The 18361-nt window shown below is 42.1% G+C and overlaps 1 protein-coding gene across 4 annotated transcripts in view; it reads left to right on the top strand.

The window, feature by feature from the left end:
• Positions 1-18361, top strand: part of MYH10 (myosin heavy chain 10) — a 955741-nt gene that overhangs the window by 387017 nt on the left and 550363 nt on the right. For all 4 annotated transcript variants that reach the window (XM_069200300.1, XM_069200299.1, XM_069200302.1 and 1 more), the window contains exon 15: positions 4518-4691. In XM_069200300.1, coding sequence (XP_069056401.1) covers positions 4518-4691 — 174 coding nt within the window. The remainder of the gene's footprint in view (positions 1-4517; positions 4692-18361) is intronic.

The raw sequence follows: 18361 nt of genomic DNA, 5'->3' as shown, positions 1-18361 counted from the left end.
CCTCCTGGCACAAAAGATATGGCAATGGGCAATTCACAACCACATTCGCCTAATAGCACAGTTTATTCCAGGGATCCAGAATCAACTAGCAGACAACCTCTCTCGAGATCACCAACAAGTCCACGAATGGGAGATTCACCCCCAAATTCTAAACACTTACTTCCACATTTGGGGAACACCTCAAATAGACCTATTTGCAACAAAGGAGAACGCAAAATGCCAAAACTTCGCATCCAGGTACCCACACAGGCAGTCTCAAGGCAATGCTCTATGGATGAATTGGTCAGGGATATTTGCATACGCTTTTCCCCCTCTCCCTCTCCTTCCATATCTAGTAAACAAATTGAGTCAAAACAAACTCAAACTCATACTAATAGCACCAACATGGGCAAGACAACCCTGGTACACAACACTACTAGACCTGTCAGTAGTACCCCATGTCAAGCTACCCAACAGGCCAGATCTGCTAATACAACACAAACAACAGATCAGGCATCCAAACCCAGCATCGCTGAATCTAGCAATCTGGCTCCTGAAATCCTAGAATTCAGACATTTAAACCTCACCCAAGAATGTATGGAGGTCATAAAACAGGCTAGAAGGCCATCCACTAGACACTGCTATGCAAGTAAATGGAAAAGATTTGTTTGCTACTGCCATAGTAATCAAGTTCAACCATTACATGCATCTCCAAAGGATGTAGTAGGATACTTACTACATTTGCAGAAATCAAATCTGGCCTTCTCTTCCATAAAGATACACCTCGCAGCAATTTCTGCATACCTGCAGATTACCCATTCAACTTCACTATTTAGGATACCGGTCATTAAAGCGTTTATGGAAGGCCTAAAAAGAATTATACCACCAAGAACACCACCTGTTCCTTCATGGAACCTCAACATCGTCTTAACAAGACTCATGGGTCCACCTTTCGAACCCATGCATTCTTGCGAAATGCAATTCTTAACGTGGAAGGTTGCATTTCTCATTGCCATTAAATCTCTAAGAAGAGTAAGCGAAATTCAAGCGTTTACTATACAGGAACCTTTGATTCAAATACACAAAAATAAGGTAGTTCTAAGAACCAATCCTAAATTTTTACCAAAAGTTATTTCACCGTTCCACTTAAATCAAACAGTAGAACTACCAGTGTTCTTTCCACAGCCAGACTCAGTAGCTGAAAGGGCACTACATACATTAGACATCAGAAGAGCACTAATGTACTACATTGACAGAACAAAACTAATTAGGAAAACAAAACAACTGTTTATTGCATTTCAAAAACCTCATACAGGAAACCCAATATCAAAACAGGGTATAGCCAGATGGATAGTTAAGTGTATCCAAACCTGCTACCTTAAAGCAAAGAGAGAGCTGCCCATTACACCAAAGGCACACTCAACCAGAAAGAAAGGCGCTACCATGGCCTTCCTAGGAAATATTCCAATGAACGAAATATGTAAGGCAGCCACATGGTCTACGCCTCACACATTTACTAAGCACTACTGTGTAGACGTGCTATCCGCACAACAAGCCACAGTAGGTCAAGCCGTACTAAGAACTTTATTTCAAACTACTTCCACTCCTACGGGCTGAGCCACCGCTTTTGGGGAGATAACTGCTTACTAGTCTATGCACAGCATGTGTATCTGCAGCTACACATGCCACCGAACTGAAAATGTCACTTACCCAGTGTACATCTGTTCGTGGCATTAGTCGCTGCAGATTCACATGCGCCCACCCGCCTCCCCAGGAGCCTGTAGCCGTTTGGAAGTAATCTTCAACATTTGTACATTTGTAAATATATTACTTAAACTTTATTTTGTACATACTTATTCATTCCATTGCATGGGCACTATTACTAACATACACAACTCCTACCTCACCCTCTGCGGGGAAAACAATCTAAGATGGAGTCGACGCCCATGCGCAATGGAAACAAAGGAGGAGGAGTCACTCGGTCTCGTGACTCGAAAAGACTTCTTCGAAGAAAAACAACTTGTAACACTCCGACCCAACACCAGACGGCGGACTATGCACAGCATGTGAATCTGCAGCGACTAATGCCACGAACAGATGTACACTGGGTAAGTGACATTTTCAATATACATTGCATGGACATCTCATTTCTTTACTATATATATGTATATATATATGTCCAAACCAAACGGCTCCACTACAGAGCCAGGGCCACTCTTGGATTCCACTTCCTCACCCCAGCATGAAACGTTTCGGCGAAGTGCCTTCTTCAGATGCTGGTAATTACAGGACACAAGCCCGCAAGTGTTTAAATACGTTTTTACTCCTCCTTCAATTCATTCATGATTACAAACCGACTTCATTTCCCATAATGCACCAAGCTGGATATGCTACCACTCTGATTTTTCTTAATTGTTTTTACAAAGTCCCAATCATATTTTCTCTCAGTGGATTGTAGCACCAAGAACAGTTTGGTTTTGGGCACTTAGCTGTACTGTAGTGGCAAGTGCATTCCCAGCCTCCATCTCTCTCATACTCAAATTTCAAAACGTCCGTGTGTCCCTATGAGTAGTTCTAATGATCCATTTCAGCTTGCCACATCTCAGCCCTGAGACTCCTCACACAGCCTGGAAACGCCGATTATTGTTATCTGCGCCACTTCATGTAAGTCATGTCCTGTTTCTGCAGCAGGCATGCATTTGAAAAGGGGACAATGGCGGTTCAGGTAGCAAACAAAAGTACATTCACCCAAATGCTGCTCATTGTTACCGAACTCTTATCAGGTGGGTGCCTCCTTCGTGCAAGCAGCACTGCACGTAATTAATGTCCAAACCAAAGGGCTCCACTACAGAGCCAGGGGCACTCTTGGATTCCACTTCCTCACCCCAGCATGACGCGTTTCGGCGAAGTGCCTTCTTCAGATGCCGGTAATTACAGGACACACGCCCACAAGTGTTTAAATACGTTTTTACTCTTCCTTCAATTCATTCATGATTACAAACATACTTCATTTCCCATAATGCACCAAGCTGGATATGCTACCACTTTGATTTTTCTTAATTGTTTTTACAAAGTCCCAATCATATTTTCTCTCAGTGGATTGTAGCACCAAGAACATTTTGGTTTTGGGCACTTAGCTGTACTGTTTGGCATGTGCATTCCCAGCCTCCATCTCTCTCTTACTCAAATTTCAAAATATGCGTGTGTCCCTTTATCAGTAGTTCTAATGATCCGTTTCACCTTGCCACATCTCACCCCTGAGACTCCTCACACAGCCTGGAATATACATACACATACACTTATACACTTGTTGTTTCACCCTCCTGCGGGAAAACAATCTAACAAAGGACTTGATGCCCATGCACACTATCACCGAGAGGATGAGTCACTCTATCTTGTGAATCGAAAAAGCTTCTTCAAAGAAAAAAAATTGTAACACTCCAATACCATCACTAGATGGTAGACTTATGCAAAGCATGTGAATCTGCAGCATTACATGTCGGAAACAGATGTCTACTAGATGAGTAATCTTTTTATCCTACTCAGGGTGGCACAAGTGCTGCTGTCTGTCAGGGGGCACTATAACTTACAGGCCCTGGGTACCCGTGATACCATTATATTTAGGACTTACACGTAATTTAACCAGTGACAATTGGGTATAAGCCAGCCAACCATGTACCATTTCTATAGGTCAGGGCACATGCACTGACTTGTTTAGCAGGGCTCAGGGCATTTCAGAGTAATTACACCAGTACCTAGTAGTCAAAATGTGGAGTCAAAATGTGGATGTAAAGTGTGGGGTGAAACCTGCAAAAAGCCAGTTTCCTAACACCTCCCAGCAGGCCATTGGGGTACATACAGGGCAGAGCTCATTTAAACTTGTTGACGGTAGCAACTCCACCCCCTCCACTTGGAATGTTATTGTAGATGTCATCATATGATCAAAATCAAATGGTGAAGTAAATATTTCTTACCAGTACTTGTAGTTTTCATTATAAAACACATCATTACTCACGGTGCCACTTAATCTCCCCTTGATTATGAAAGCCATACGTTGTACCAACTATAGTTATATAGAGCTGACGGTTTGTGTGTGGAACAGGGCGTTGTGGGTGCGGCAGGGCTCTGAACCTTAAATTATTTCCCGTACAGTGCCTGTTAAAGCTTTTCATAAAAATATATGAAATATTTTTTTCGTTTGTTTTAAAAACAAAATTGAGTGAATGTCTAATTTTGTAACAATTTTTAAAAAGTGTTGTAGGAAACCTCTTTACCAGCAGAGATTATTTGTGGAATGTTTTCTTTCAAAAAGGTATTCAGAACAGTTTGTGGTTTCCTAAAAATTTGAAATTACTTTACACAGCCTTCTCGTTGTATTATCATGCTCATGTTAAAGGATAATTAATACCTTCCCAATGTTCAAAAGCAGCAATGAATATTTGATAATGAAAATGCTCATATTCTATATGAAGTTAATTCCTGTGGTCCAAAGTCCTAGCTAAAGCTACTGTAAATGATGTGTGGATCTTGTTTTCTAGCTTAACTCATTCGAACAGCTGTGCATAAATTACACCAATGAGAAGCTCCAGCAGCTCTTCAATCACACCATGTTTGTACTGGAGCAGGAGGAATACCAGCGTGAGGGTATTGAGTGGAATTTCATAGACTTTGGTCTGGACTTGCAGCCATGTATCGACTTGATTGAAAGGCCGGTCAGTATTTTACTAACAACTTGTAAATTGTGCTCCCATTCAAGTTTTCCAAATAGGTAATATTCAATATGTGTATTGTTTATGATAAAGGAATATAATGTTGTGCAGGGTTTGAGTATGATTGGTTACGATACACAAAAAAACTCATGGTGGCACTGTCATGAAATGGAACAGAATCTCCTTGGTGCAGCCCTGTGAATACTTAGTGTTTTACATTGGAAACCAGAAGAAAACAAAGCAGCATAGCCTTGCTCTAGGTTCAGCTAAAAAGTGTGAAGGTTACGCTTGTTTTTGCCAGCAGTGGTGTGGGGGGAAAATAGCTAAACATCACACTGTGAGGACTTGGTTCATGCTTGGCAAATTAAAAAATTATTTGTGATTTGTTTTTCAATATTTATATGCCTACATGCTAAATAAGCTTTTAGATTTGTCTTTGTTGAGTCAGATAATTAGTTAAAGTTGTTTTTTTGTTCAGTTAAAAAACATTTCCTATTTCTGCGATAATACATGCCAGAATACTATAGACTCAAGGTTAAACCAACCGCACAATTGGTGTAGTTACGTTTGTTAATTGTCCCTCAGTTGATGGCAGGAGTTGCTCTAGTTAGCACCTTCCTGTCAGTTTGGCTGTTCCTATTGAATTTAGCAGACGGATTGCAGTTCTCATTTTAGTGTTTTCCAGATCTATCTATCTATCTATCTATCTATCTATCTATCTATCTATCTATCTATCTATCTATCTATCTATCTATCTATCTATCTATCTATCTATCTATCTATCTATCTATCTATCTACCTACCTACCTACCTACCTACCTACCTAGTGAAACTGAACCATATTTTAATTGATACTTTGGCACCATAGATTAAATCTACCTGGAATATTCCCTGCATGCTATAGTGTATATAGTTTTATTTCAGAATGCATTCATCCAGGGCAAAAGCCCTCAACTTTTCCATCTGGTGCTAGAGATATGAGAAGTTACTGTGAAACAGTATTAACTTCACATAATATATTTCTTATTTTGAGAAGACTATATTGTTTAGGTTAAGTTATAAGAACCCAACAACAGTGCCATGGTTACTTCAATGCACTCAGTAAGCCAATCAATGATGTAGCATATTGGCAGGTGCCCAAGGGATGTGTTGCAGGAAATTGTAATGCAGTGGTGTCCCACAATATTGTGATAAGCTTATTTGATGAGGGCCAGCTGGCTGTTCATTAGGGATGAGTGGTTGGTGGTGTGTGATAGGGCCCAGTTCCTTAAAGGAAAGGCTTAAGGAGTGGTGGTAATCTGTTGTCACAACTCCCAACGAGGACTTGTCGTGGTTTAGGTTGCATTTTTTTGAGACCTGCTAATGGCTTGGTTGAAAATATGGGATAAGTCCCATTTTTTTTGCAACAGGTTGTTACATTGTGAGTGTCTTTCCTCCATATTCCTTCCTCATAAACTGTCAAATCCGATAGTTATGACTGGAGTCCAAGTTTTGATGGGAGAAGTGCAAGATACTGGTCCTTGCAGATATTGTGAAAGCCTCCCGAAGTAAGCTCTGGCCGTGAAATGTTTTCTTTGCCTGACCTGGTACAAGTTCCCATTTGCTTTTGTTTTATTGAGATGCTGTCACACACATGCTGCCATATTTTGCATTGTCTGTAGCTTCTTGTTTGAATTTTGTGTTGTAAAGGCCTGTTCATACAATATTTAAATGATTCGAAATCAAGGTCCAAGATATTACCAGTTGTTAGTTGATATGGTACTTTCCTTAACATGGCTGTTTGGTGACTTTTACCCTTAGCCACCACTTTGACCTGCGGTGTGAAGGAGGTGTTAAGACACTAACTACCACTGTTTTAGTCCATTGAGTCATAGGCAGCTTTACAATACAATACTGGAAGTGTTTGAAGCATTCAGAGATATTCTCTCTTCTCCAAACCTCTACGCTGAAACATACCTAAATGTATTTTGAATATTCTACAGCTAGATGAGCTTTGCTGAGGCATGTGAAAATGCTAACTAGTTTTTATTTGAGATTCTCTCTGATAGGTATATTTTATTTGTATTTGTTTTACTGATTTCTGTAATGCAGATCCAGCCTGAAAGGACTGCAAGGTGCTTTCCATAGCACAGTGACAAATTTGAGCTGGCACAATCCAGAAATCAGCAAATACTTGAAAGAATGAAAAACCTTAGTAAAAAGAGGGAAGGAAGAGATAAAGAGGAAACATCTTATTGGGATTGTGTTTTCATTCTAAAATACAACAGAATATAGGGCTTTTTGTAAGCTGTTCATTTGAGTTACGAAGTCACTATTGGTTTGAAGAGACTGGAAAAAGTATAGTAAATACAAAGAAATTATCAGGGATGTGGAATTCCTATCCTGACGCCCGGGACATCTTGTTTGGGTTTAAGGGCAACAAGTTTTTATGTTTACTTTGTCCTTGGGACAAGTAGGCCCAACCCCCTGCAGCACAAACCCTTTGGCTGCCTGATTACAGAGAGTGGAACTCTCTGCAGTTGAGGTAATGTGTTTCCAAAAGATAATGCTGTTCGAACTTGTATTTATGGTTCATTATTTGAAAGCCTTCATTATTAGGGTGAGTGCTGTAAATAAATGTTTTAAGGTCACACCTCACTACTGACGTTGGTTCCAGTACAAAAAAAAACAAAAACATGTACACACATGTTTGAAAAGTTTAGGCTATGAGGCTAAGTATAATGCTCCCAGAATGCTCTCTGATTATATGCAAATGAAGTGTCATTTAGTAAAATGTGTTGATGCATGCTAGTATTTCCCAAAAATATTTCGAATGGGAAATCAGTGTAACCATTTTCAACACGATTATGGGAAGCATGAAAATAAACAAACACTGACAAAGCCAACTGATCTGACATATTTTTATAAGTCGTTTAGTTTCATCAATGCGTGTCTTGTTTTGACATGGCTTTTGTAACACTTTATTGTTGTGGGAGCTACCAGGCCCTCAACATTGTAACAAACACTGGCAAACCCCCCCAAAAAAGTTTTTGAACTCTCTAAAAGCACACCAGCGGCATAACAAAGGCCCCGCAGCCACCCTCCAGGGGGCCCCTTCAGCACAGCACCTGCCCTGAGTGAGTCTGGAGAGGGGGGCTCCTCCATGTTCTTTACAAAGGGGCACCCTCCAGTTTAGTTACGTCACTGATTGCCACTGTAGTTCCTGACACTGAACAAAACTAATTTGTGTGGCAATATGCTCCTTGTGGAAGAGCAGAATGCGATCACTCACAGTAAAACCGGCCGAAAGAGAGAGAAATAGAAGTTTAATAAAAACAAAATGTCTTTGTTAACACCAGACCTAATTAGGGACCAAGACCCACATGTAGGTAGCTTTTTTGCATGTTGCAAACAGCGACTTTCGCTGTTTTGCGACATGCAAAAAGCACACTGCGATGCACAAACCCAGTTTTGCGATCGGTAACCTGGTTACCGAATCGCAAAACAGGTTTGCGACTCGCAATCAGTAAGGGGTGTTCCCTTCCTAATTGCGACTCGCAGTGCAATGTAGGATTGTTTTGTGACCGCGCACGCGGGCGCAAACCAATCGCAGTTTGCACCCATTTCAAATGGGTGCTAACACTTTCGCAAAAGGGAAGGGATCCCCATGGGACCCCTTCCCCATTGTGAATGTCACTGTAAACATTTTTTCAGAGCAGGCAGTGGTTCTGTGGACCACTGCCTGCTCTGAAAAATTTAAACGAAAACGTTTCATTTTTCATTTTTGTTATGCATCTCGTTTTCCTTTAAGGAAAACGGGCTGCATTACAAAAAAAAACTGCTTTATTGAAAAGCAGTCACGGACATGGTGGTCTGCTGTCTCCAGCAGGCCACCACCCCTGTGTGGGCCGCCATTCGCGAGGGGGTCGCAAATTGCGACCCACCTCATGATTATTCATGAGGTGGGCATTTGCGAAGCCCTTGCGAATCACAGATGGTGTCAGGGACACCATCCTACATTCGGATTTGCGACTCGCAATTTGCAGGTCGCAAATCTGAACCTACCTACATATGGCCCCAAATTCTTAAAGAAAGTCACAAAAGTGCACCCATGGTATATGTCGTACCCTATAAAATATTTGTGAACTGTATTTTTGCATGGGTAAATACGATGTGTAGATTTGCTCATGTAAAAATCTATTGAGCATTTGCAAGTTCATTTTCCCTCCAGCCACTTTCTTCCCAACCCTGGAAGAAGTTCTAATTCTGCCATTGTCAGGAGTAAATGTCCAACCTTTCTTATTGTAGGAAAATATTAGAGAGAAGCTGGTAAAAATCTTTAAAACATGCAGGTTAGTAGGTTTGCAGACTCAAAGGCATTCCACCCTAGAACTATTGCTTACTGCTTCCTCCAGCCCCAGTATGCAGATCTGCAGAAAGGTGGCAAAATAAGGAAATTGCTACAGTAGGGATTGAAACTGCAAGTATTCAAGCCCTACTATGGTAGTAGCCCTGGCAGAATCAGAGAGGCTATTATCAGAGCACTTACATAATGAGATTGCTGGCATAATTTGTCGCCACACTACATGGCACCAAAGGGACAAGTAGATCTTTTTACAGGACAAGTAGATTTGAGAAGCAACCTGTCCACTGGACAAGTAGATATTTTAATAAATTCCACATCCCTGAATTATGCAGTAACAAGTAAGAAGAGTGGGGAGAGGACAGAGCTTTGGCAGGGAGGAGGTGTTCTGTGCAAGGAGAGATATAAATTGGGATTTGAAAGTACTGAATTGCGGTGAATTGCGGTGCCATTCTGAGGAAGGTGTGGAGGTTGTTCTAGGGAAAAAGGGTGAAGGAGATGAATGCTTCTTTCTGAGGTTTTTCATTTAGAAACTTCAAGGATAATTTAGTTGATGTTGCTCATTGCATAGGCACAGTCAGTCAGAGAAGTTTTCAGCTTCTTGGAGCTTTTATGAATGATGCAGAGAGATTTTAATTGGATACAGCCTGGAGAGGAAAGTAATGAATCATCAAATTTGCTTTCCCTGGCAATAAGATGAGCCATAAGAAGGAGGAGAGTGGTGTCATCTAGGTAGTTTGGAAGGGCACAACCTTGATTATGGCAGAGGACATGGTCTTGTACCACTGTTTTGAAAGCATTGGTAGAAACACTTGGGATAATTTTGCTGAGAAGGCTAATAATTAGGACCCAAGGTGTGTGTGTGTGTGTGTGTTTTTTGTTTTTGTTTTTTTGTTTTTAAATATTCACTTTGACAATCAAATGAGGGTCAGTGTGGAAGCCAGGCAATTTTCCGTTATATGAAAAAAGGAGAAACGCCACCAAGATATAGTAATGTTCGCCAGGATTCAATTTGTGCATTGTTTTCAACAATTAACAAATATGAATTTGAAATGGCTGAAGGACATTCAAAATTGGGTACTTTGCAGATATTTAGGCTTTGGAAATGCTGCTTACTAAGTACACTATGAGGTAAAGTTGAGTGTCATCTTGTTGGTGAAGGAAGATGTTGACAGGGGCTAAAGATGTAATCTTCAAGTAAAGGTTGAAGATCACACAGGGCTATGATGGAGCATTTATGGATATGAAATGAGACTGGGAGCATATGTGATTTGAAGGAGGCAAATCAGTGACATTGTGGAGGTAAGATAAGGTGGTGGGACAGGTAGGAAAAATGTCTTCTGGAACACCTCCACCATCAAGTCGCGGAAGCATGAATATGCCTAGTCCTCCCTTGGTGTGGCCATATTTAAACTACCTCAGGGGCCCTAGCCTAATCATATTGTTACTTTCACCCCAGGTCAGTGTTGAGGCACTCAGTAGGGAAGAGTCCTTTTCATAGTCAAATTACTGCTCTCCATAGAAATCTTACTCGATGTTCAGGACATACAGGATACCACCATCACTTACATCAAATGACACAACTCCCATGCCAAACACTAGATTCTGGAAGAAAATGTGCTAACTTTCTCCATCTATAAACACTACGGAGCCCTCAGCTAAGGCTCTCCAACCAATACAGAGGACAATCCATTGCACAGCACCTGGATGCTGACCCTGGTACCCTGGAAAGGCTTCAACTGCCTCGAGGTTTCATTGTTTTCCCATATCACCTGCTTCCTCCTGAACACCATCACATGGCAGATCAAGTCACAGGCAGAAGATGTCTAGGAAAGGGAGACCTTCTAAAGAGTCTTCAAAGTAGAGATACCTGAAAAGAGAACACCCTTGTATAAGGGTCTCTCCTCAGAAATTACCAGAAGGACAGTTAAAGTATTGATCCTGTCAGCTGGACACTACTGCACTAGATCAGCTGAGATATAATTGCCTTGTATTGACAATTGCTGTCCCAAGAGGAAGACTAGAATTGGAAAAGAATGAAAACCATACCTCAGTGGTGGTTTTGTTAACATCAACTTTTCTTTTCTGGGATTGACAGAGGAAGAGTTGAATAGCGTGTGCAATTTTTTGATGTTTTGTGTTTGTCACTTAATTGTCAAGGGCTGTGGAAAAAGCACTATCCAGTCTTTGTCCTGTAGCATTGATGAGAAGCAATCTCTGTTTAAATCTAGCCGTACACCAAGATCACAACTATTACCTATGATTCCTAAAATGTATGCCATACATAAAGTTGCAGCATAACTCATGCATACCTGATCCTTGAACTCAGTCCGTTTGCTGACTGTCTTTGGAGAAGGACAGCAGTAAACTGGATGTTAGGGACAGGAAGATGATGTTGTACTGCGCCATCTGAGCAGCACACAGCACTGCTTTCCAGCAGGTAGGATGGGTAGAAATGAGAAAAATGGTAGAGCTGTTCCTGTTCCTGCCAGACATTAGGCAGGAGACAACTAGGAAAATCTCAGAGGTGGGCACATTGGCTTCCATGCATGCTGGGGTGTAGTGGACATGTCTTTCCATCATATGCGCCCAAGGGAAGGTCTTCACAGCCAGGCACATGTCTGACTAGAAGTACAGGCCAGTGTTATAGATATGTCTTTCTGTGACAATTCACTTTTTTGGAAATATTTCAGTGGGGTGCCTTGCTCCATCAAGGCTGACTCTAATACAGCATATGTTATGAGGGAAGTCTGAGATCCATGCTTTGACTTCTTATGGGATCTCTTCCACTAACCTGAGCTCCACAACATCAATTTGGAACATTCATGCAAGAGTTCTTGCACAAGAACTCGTTCATGCCATGCAACTGAACCACTTCTTTATGCAGAGTTTGGGGATGGCTAAGTTGCCTTTGCGGTCACTGATGATTTTGTCAGTTATCATTGCGCAGCAAGGAGATGACTTCAAGTTGTATGAGGTGCTGAGACTGCAAAGGCATACATCATGGGTGTCTGTCACGATCATCTGTCAGTGGCAGTCGCTTACACAGCTTGCAAACCAGCCATTTTAAGAGATGGGGTAGCTACGGTTAGATAGTCTCTATACTAGAAAAGGCATTACCGAAGGTAAGTAGTGAGTGTCTGTGTGTGTATGTTCAATGGCATATGTAGCTGCAGATACACATGCTATGCATTATTCTGCCATCTAGTGTTGGGCTTGGAGTGTTACAAGTTGTTTTTCTTCGAAGAAGTCTTTTCGGAGTCACGGGATCAAGTGACTCTTCCTCTCAGTCATACTGCGCATGGGAATCAACTCTGTTGTTTTCTTTCCGCTGTCGGATGAAGACGTGTTTCCTCTCGCTCTGAGATTTCGAATCGGAAACTTTAGAGAACTCCCTTATTCGTTGGCATTGTTTCGATTGCGTTTCCACCTAGCCTCAAACCGATAGTACTGTCAGAAACTAAATTTTGCCCTTCTGGGTGCATGCTCCCGACTCGGGCCTACTGCGTCGAAGCCTGATGGATTGGACTCCATTTTGATTTTGTCCCCGATGCCACGCAAAGCTTCCCTACACAGACCAACACCTCGTATGTAATCTGTGTCTTTCTCCTGATCACAAAGAAGATTGCTAGGCCTGTCGATCGTTTTGATCCAAGAAGACCCTGCGTGATCGGAGAGCCAGAAGATTGGAAATGGCGTTGAAGATTACGGAACATCTCAACACCATGGAGGAGGAACAGGCACCAATAGCGGTTTCTATCAGGGACACTGACTCTGAGGAAGAATCGTAAGAAGTTAGGCCGAACACTGCTGGTCAGCACGTGAGTACATCTGCTTCTACGCCCACTTAAAAAATCCTCAAAGGCCTTGGGTACACCAGTGCCAGAGAGCCATGGTTCGACCCGAAAAAAGACTGTCGTCGACGACCTTCGGGTTCGGCGTCGAAAAAGGCCACTACTCCGTTGGTATCTTAGTTGAGTAAATCCATCAAGAGTTTCACCTCAGACTCGAGCAAGCATATTCACTTCTCTGAGTCGAAGCCTCGACGCCCTGCTTCGGAGCCAAAAAAATAATCTTATTCAGAAGAGTAAGGACTTTAAAGCAATCTTAAACAGAGCTCAAAATCATTGGATGAAAAGTCTTATAGACCTTCTTATCATGTTTGAGGACACTGAGGTCCAACCTATTCTTGAGATTATGGATGAAAGACAATCAAGGATTCACATCCATAAAGAGACTGGCAGAATAATTACTGCACCTCCTTTACAAACCAAGAGAAAGTTGGCCTTTCGAGAACAATTAGACACTGCTCCACCACCAGCAAAAATGTATAAACCGGAGAAGCTATTACCTACCCATACTTCTCCCCCTCATTCACCACAACTTTCTTTTTCGCCACCACCCACTAGCCAACCACCTTTGCCTTAACCAACTCATTCACAATATTCACATGGTGATACAGTTGATCCTTGGGATCTCTAAGATCCAGATCCTATCCCTGACAATGACCCGGACTTATACCTTTCTAAGCCTTCTCCACCAGAGGACTCTACTGCATACACGCAGGTTATTTCCAGGGCAGCAGAGTACCATGGGGTGCTTATGCACACCGAGCCCCTAGAAGAGGATTTCCTCTTTAACACACTATCCTCCACACACTCAAAATATCAATGCCTTCCAATGCTACCTGGCATGAATAAACATGCAGATCAAATATTCCGTGAGCCAGTCAAAGCTCGAGTAATAACACCACACAGTGATAAAAAATATAAACCTGCTCCTACAGACCCTGATTATATTACCCACCAAGTTCCTCCAGACTCTGTGGTAGTAAGTGCGGCTAGAAAGAGGGCTAATAGCCAGTCGTCAGGGGATGCTCCTCCCCCGACAAGGAGAATAGAAACTTTGATGCTGCTGGCAAGAAGGTAGCGGCAAAAGCTGCCAACCAATGGCGAATTGCAAACTCGCAAGCCTTGCTAGCAAGGTACGATAGAGCCCACTGGGATGAAATGCAGGAACTCCTACAACACCTCCCAATGGAACACCAAAAAGGGGCACAACAGATTGTGGAAGAGGGTCCGGCCATAAGCAACAGTCAAATAAGTCTGCCCTTGATGCTGCAGATACAGCAGCTAGAAGCGTGAGTACTGCCATCACTATACGCAGGCACACATGGCTACGTTCCTCTGGTTTTAAACCAGAAATTCAGCAGGCAGTGCTGAATATGCCTTTTAATAAAAAAGCACGTGTTTGGCCCCAAAGTGGAAAAGGCCATAGAAAAACTGAGAAAAGACTCATACACTGCCAAAGCAATGGGAGCCTTATACACAACACCCTATAGAGGCTCCTTTCGCAGACAACAATTCAAAGGAGGATTTAAGCCGTAGTCCACAGAGGCTTCTACCTCCCAGGCAAAACAAGGGCAACAGCAGTACCAGAGAGGAGGTTTTAGAGGGTCTTATAGAGGCCAATACTTTGTAACCAGAGGCAAGTTCCAAACTTCAAAACAAGCCACTACCCCATCTAAACAGTGTCTTATTTACCATCCCTCAACCCCACAAATCTCTTGTGGGCGGCAGAGTGCAGCAATTCCACTCCCATTGGCAAAATATCACCACAGACCAATGGGTGTTATCAATTATCCGCAATGGTTATTGCCTAGAATTGATTTCTACCTCTATAAACATTCCTGCACATTACCACAAGCTGTCCCCAGAACACAATGTTCGATTAGCAAGAAGTACAATCGCTACTACTAAAACAGGCATTAGAATTGGTCCCACATTCTCAACAAGGAACAGGAGTATACTCACTATACCTCCTCATTCCCAAAAAGGATGGCACTCTCAGGCCCATCCTAGACCTCAGATTACTATATGTATATATTCTGTCAGAACACTTTCACATGGTAACTCTGCAGGACGTCATCCCACTATTACAAAAACAAGATTACATGACTGCGTTAGACCTCAAAGATTCGTATTTCCATATACCCATCCATCCAGCTCATAGAAAATACCTAAGGTTTGTGATAGCTCTAGGATATTCACAAAATGTCTAGTGGTAGCAGCAGCCTACCTAAGAAGGCAGCACATACATGTCTTTCCATGTCTAGATGATTGGCTAATAAAATCAAGCAATATTATACAATGTCGAAAACACACTCTATATACAATAGAGACCCTACATACACTAGGGTTCACTCTCAACTACCAAAAATCCCATCTTCAACCAGCACAGGTGCAACCTTACCTAGGTGCTATTCTCAATACACAAAAAGCCTTAGCTTATCCAAATACACAAAGGTACAAGGGTACAAGCTTTTCAAAATCTCATATCTCAAATGCAGCCAAATCAACAATATACTGTAAGATTTATCATGAAACTATTAGGAATGATGGCATCCTGCATAGCAATAGTACCACATGCAAGACTAAACACTACAACAGTGCCTCTCACAACAATGGTCTCAAGCTCAGGGTCAGTTGCAAGATCTAGTGTTGTTAGACCGCCAAATGCACAAGTCCCTTCAGTGGTGGAATCTCAGCAATTTAATGAAGGGGCAGTCATTTCAAGACCTTGTGCCTCAGACCACAATAACAACGGATGCATCAATGACAGATTGGGGAGCTCATCTCAACAACCTTTCCGTTCGAGGGGAATGGAATTCACAACTGCTAAATTATCACATAAACCATTTAGAATTATTAGCTGTATTCCTTGACGTAAAAGCGTTTCAGCCGCTTCTCAAACACAAGACTGCCTTGATAAAAACAGACAATATGACAACCATGTATTACCTAAAGAAAGAAGGGGGGGATACATTCATCTCAACTGTACTTTCTAGCCCAAACAATATGGAAATGGGCAATTCACAATCAAATTCATCTACTAGCAGAATACATCCCAGGAATCCACTGTCAGTTAGCAGATCTCCTAAGCAGAACACACCAACAGATACACGAATGGGAAATTCACTCTCAAGTACTTCATCAGTACTTTCAAAAGTGAGGGACACCAGAAATAGGCCTATTTGCAACAAGCGAAAACGCAAAATGCCAAGATTTCGCATCCAGACACCCACACCCTCTATCCAAGGGCAATGCTCTATGGATCAACTGGTCAGGGATATTTGCTTACGCTTCCCCCCCCTCTCCCTCTACTTCCATTTCTGGTCACCAAACTGCGTCAGACTTCTCTCACCATGATACTCATAGCCCCAACATGGGCACGACAACATTGGTACACAACACTCCTAGACCTGTCAGTAGTACCACACTGCAAACTTCCAAACAGACCGGATGTGTTAACAAAGGACAAATCAGACATCCAAATCCCAGTGCTCTCAACTTAGCGATTTGGCTCCTCAAGTCATAGAATTTGGATACTTAAAACTTCCTTTAGAATGCATGGAAGTTCTCAAACAAGCACGCAAGCCTACAACTAGGCAATGGTATGCTAACAAATGGACAAGATTTGTTTATTACTGTCAATCTGAAAATGTTCCTGCTTGGAATCTCAATAGTGTACTCACCAGATTAATGGGCCCACCTTTTGAACCCATGCATTCATGTGCGATTAAATTCTTAACCTGTAAAGTTGCTTTCCTAGTAGCTATTACTTCATTACGAAGAGTTAGTGAAATACAAGCATTCACTCTTGAAGAACCTTTTTTCAAAGTACACAAACATAAAGTTGTACTTAGAACCAATCCAAAATTTCTTCCAAAGGTGGTATCACCTTTTCACATAAACCAAACATTGGATTTGCCAGTCTTCTTCCCACAGCCAGATTCAATTGCAGAAAGAGCCCTTCACACTCTTGACCTTAAAAGAGCTCTTATGTACTATGTGGATAGAACAAAAGAATTCAGAAAAATAAAGCAGCTTTTCGTTGCTTTTCAACAATCACATAAAGGGAATCCATTTCTGAACAAGGATTAGCTAGATGGATTGTTAAATGTATACAAACATGTTACATTAAGGCAAAAAGACAACTTTTAATCACACCTAAAGCACATTCCACTAGGATAAAAGGTGAATCTTTGGCATTTTTAGGAAACATACCAATGGCAGACATATGTAAAGCTGCCACATGGTCTACACCACATACATTTACAAAGCATTATTGTGTAGATGTATTTTCAAAGCAAGAAGTCAATGTAGGTCAAGCTGTCTTAAGAACATTATTTCAAACAACTCCGACTCCTACAGGCCAGCTACCGCATTTTTTGGGGGAGAGTAACTGCTTTCTAGTTTATGCATAGCATTTGTATCTGCAGCTACACATGCCCTCAAACTGAAAATGTCACTTACCCAGTGTACATCTGTTTGTGGCATGTAGTTCTGCAGATTCACATACACCCTCCCTCCTCTCTGGAAGCCTGTAGTCGTTGCAGTTTTTATCATTTGTACATATGCCTATACATTTACATTTGCATGGACATCTATTTTTTCTTACTATTTCTATACAACATTTATATTACTACACTCTATCACTCCTTCCTACACCCTTTTGTGGGAAAACAGTCTTAACAACGGAGTCGATGCCCAAGCGTAGTATGACCGAGAGGAGGAATCACTCGATCCCGTCACTCCGAAAAGACTTCTTTGAAGAAAAACAACTTGTAACACTCCGAGCCCAACACTAGATGGCAGAATAATGCATAGCAGGTGAATCTGCAGCACTACATGCCACAAACAGATGTACACTGGGTAAGTGACATTTTCCATATATATATATATATATATATATATGTTCGATGGCATGTGTAGCTGCAGATACACATGCTGTGCACAGTCCGCCATCTGGTGTTGGGCTCGGAGTGTTACAAGTTGTTTTTCTTCTAAGAAGTCTTTTCGAGTCACGAGACCGAGGGACTCCTCCCATTTCGAGTGCATTGCGCATTGGCGTCGACTCCATCTTAGATTGTTTTTTTTCCGCCATCGGGTTCGGACGTGTTCCTTTTCGCTCCGTGTTTCGGGACGGAAAGTTAGTTAGAATCTCGGAAAAAAATCGTCGGTATTGTTTGCGTTCGGTATCGGGTTAGTTAGCACAAATCCACTCCGAATTCTGAAGAGCTCCGGTGGCCCTTCGGGTTTTTTTCGATCCCCCGTCGGGGCCTGGTCGGCGCGGCCACGTGCGACTTCAATGGAACGGACCCCATTCCGCTTCTGCCCAAAATGCCATCACAAGTATCCGTATACGGCTCACCATCTGGTGTGTAACCTGTGCTTGTCCCCCGAGCACAAGGAGGATACTTGTGAAGCCTGTCGAGCGTTTTGGTCGAGGAAGACGCTGAGAGACCGAAGAGCCAGGAGACTGCAAATGG

The sequence above is a fragment of the Pleurodeles waltl genome, chromosome 7 (assembly GCF_031143425.1).
Source record: "Pleurodeles waltl isolate 20211129_DDA chromosome 7, aPleWal1.hap1.20221129, whole genome shotgun sequence".
Taxonomy (NCBI): Eukaryota; Metazoa; Chordata; class Amphibia; order Caudata; family Salamandridae; genus Pleurodeles; species Pleurodeles waltl.
Note: the sequence above shows the minus strand (reverse complement) of the source record. Positions and strands in the feature narration are given on the sequence as shown.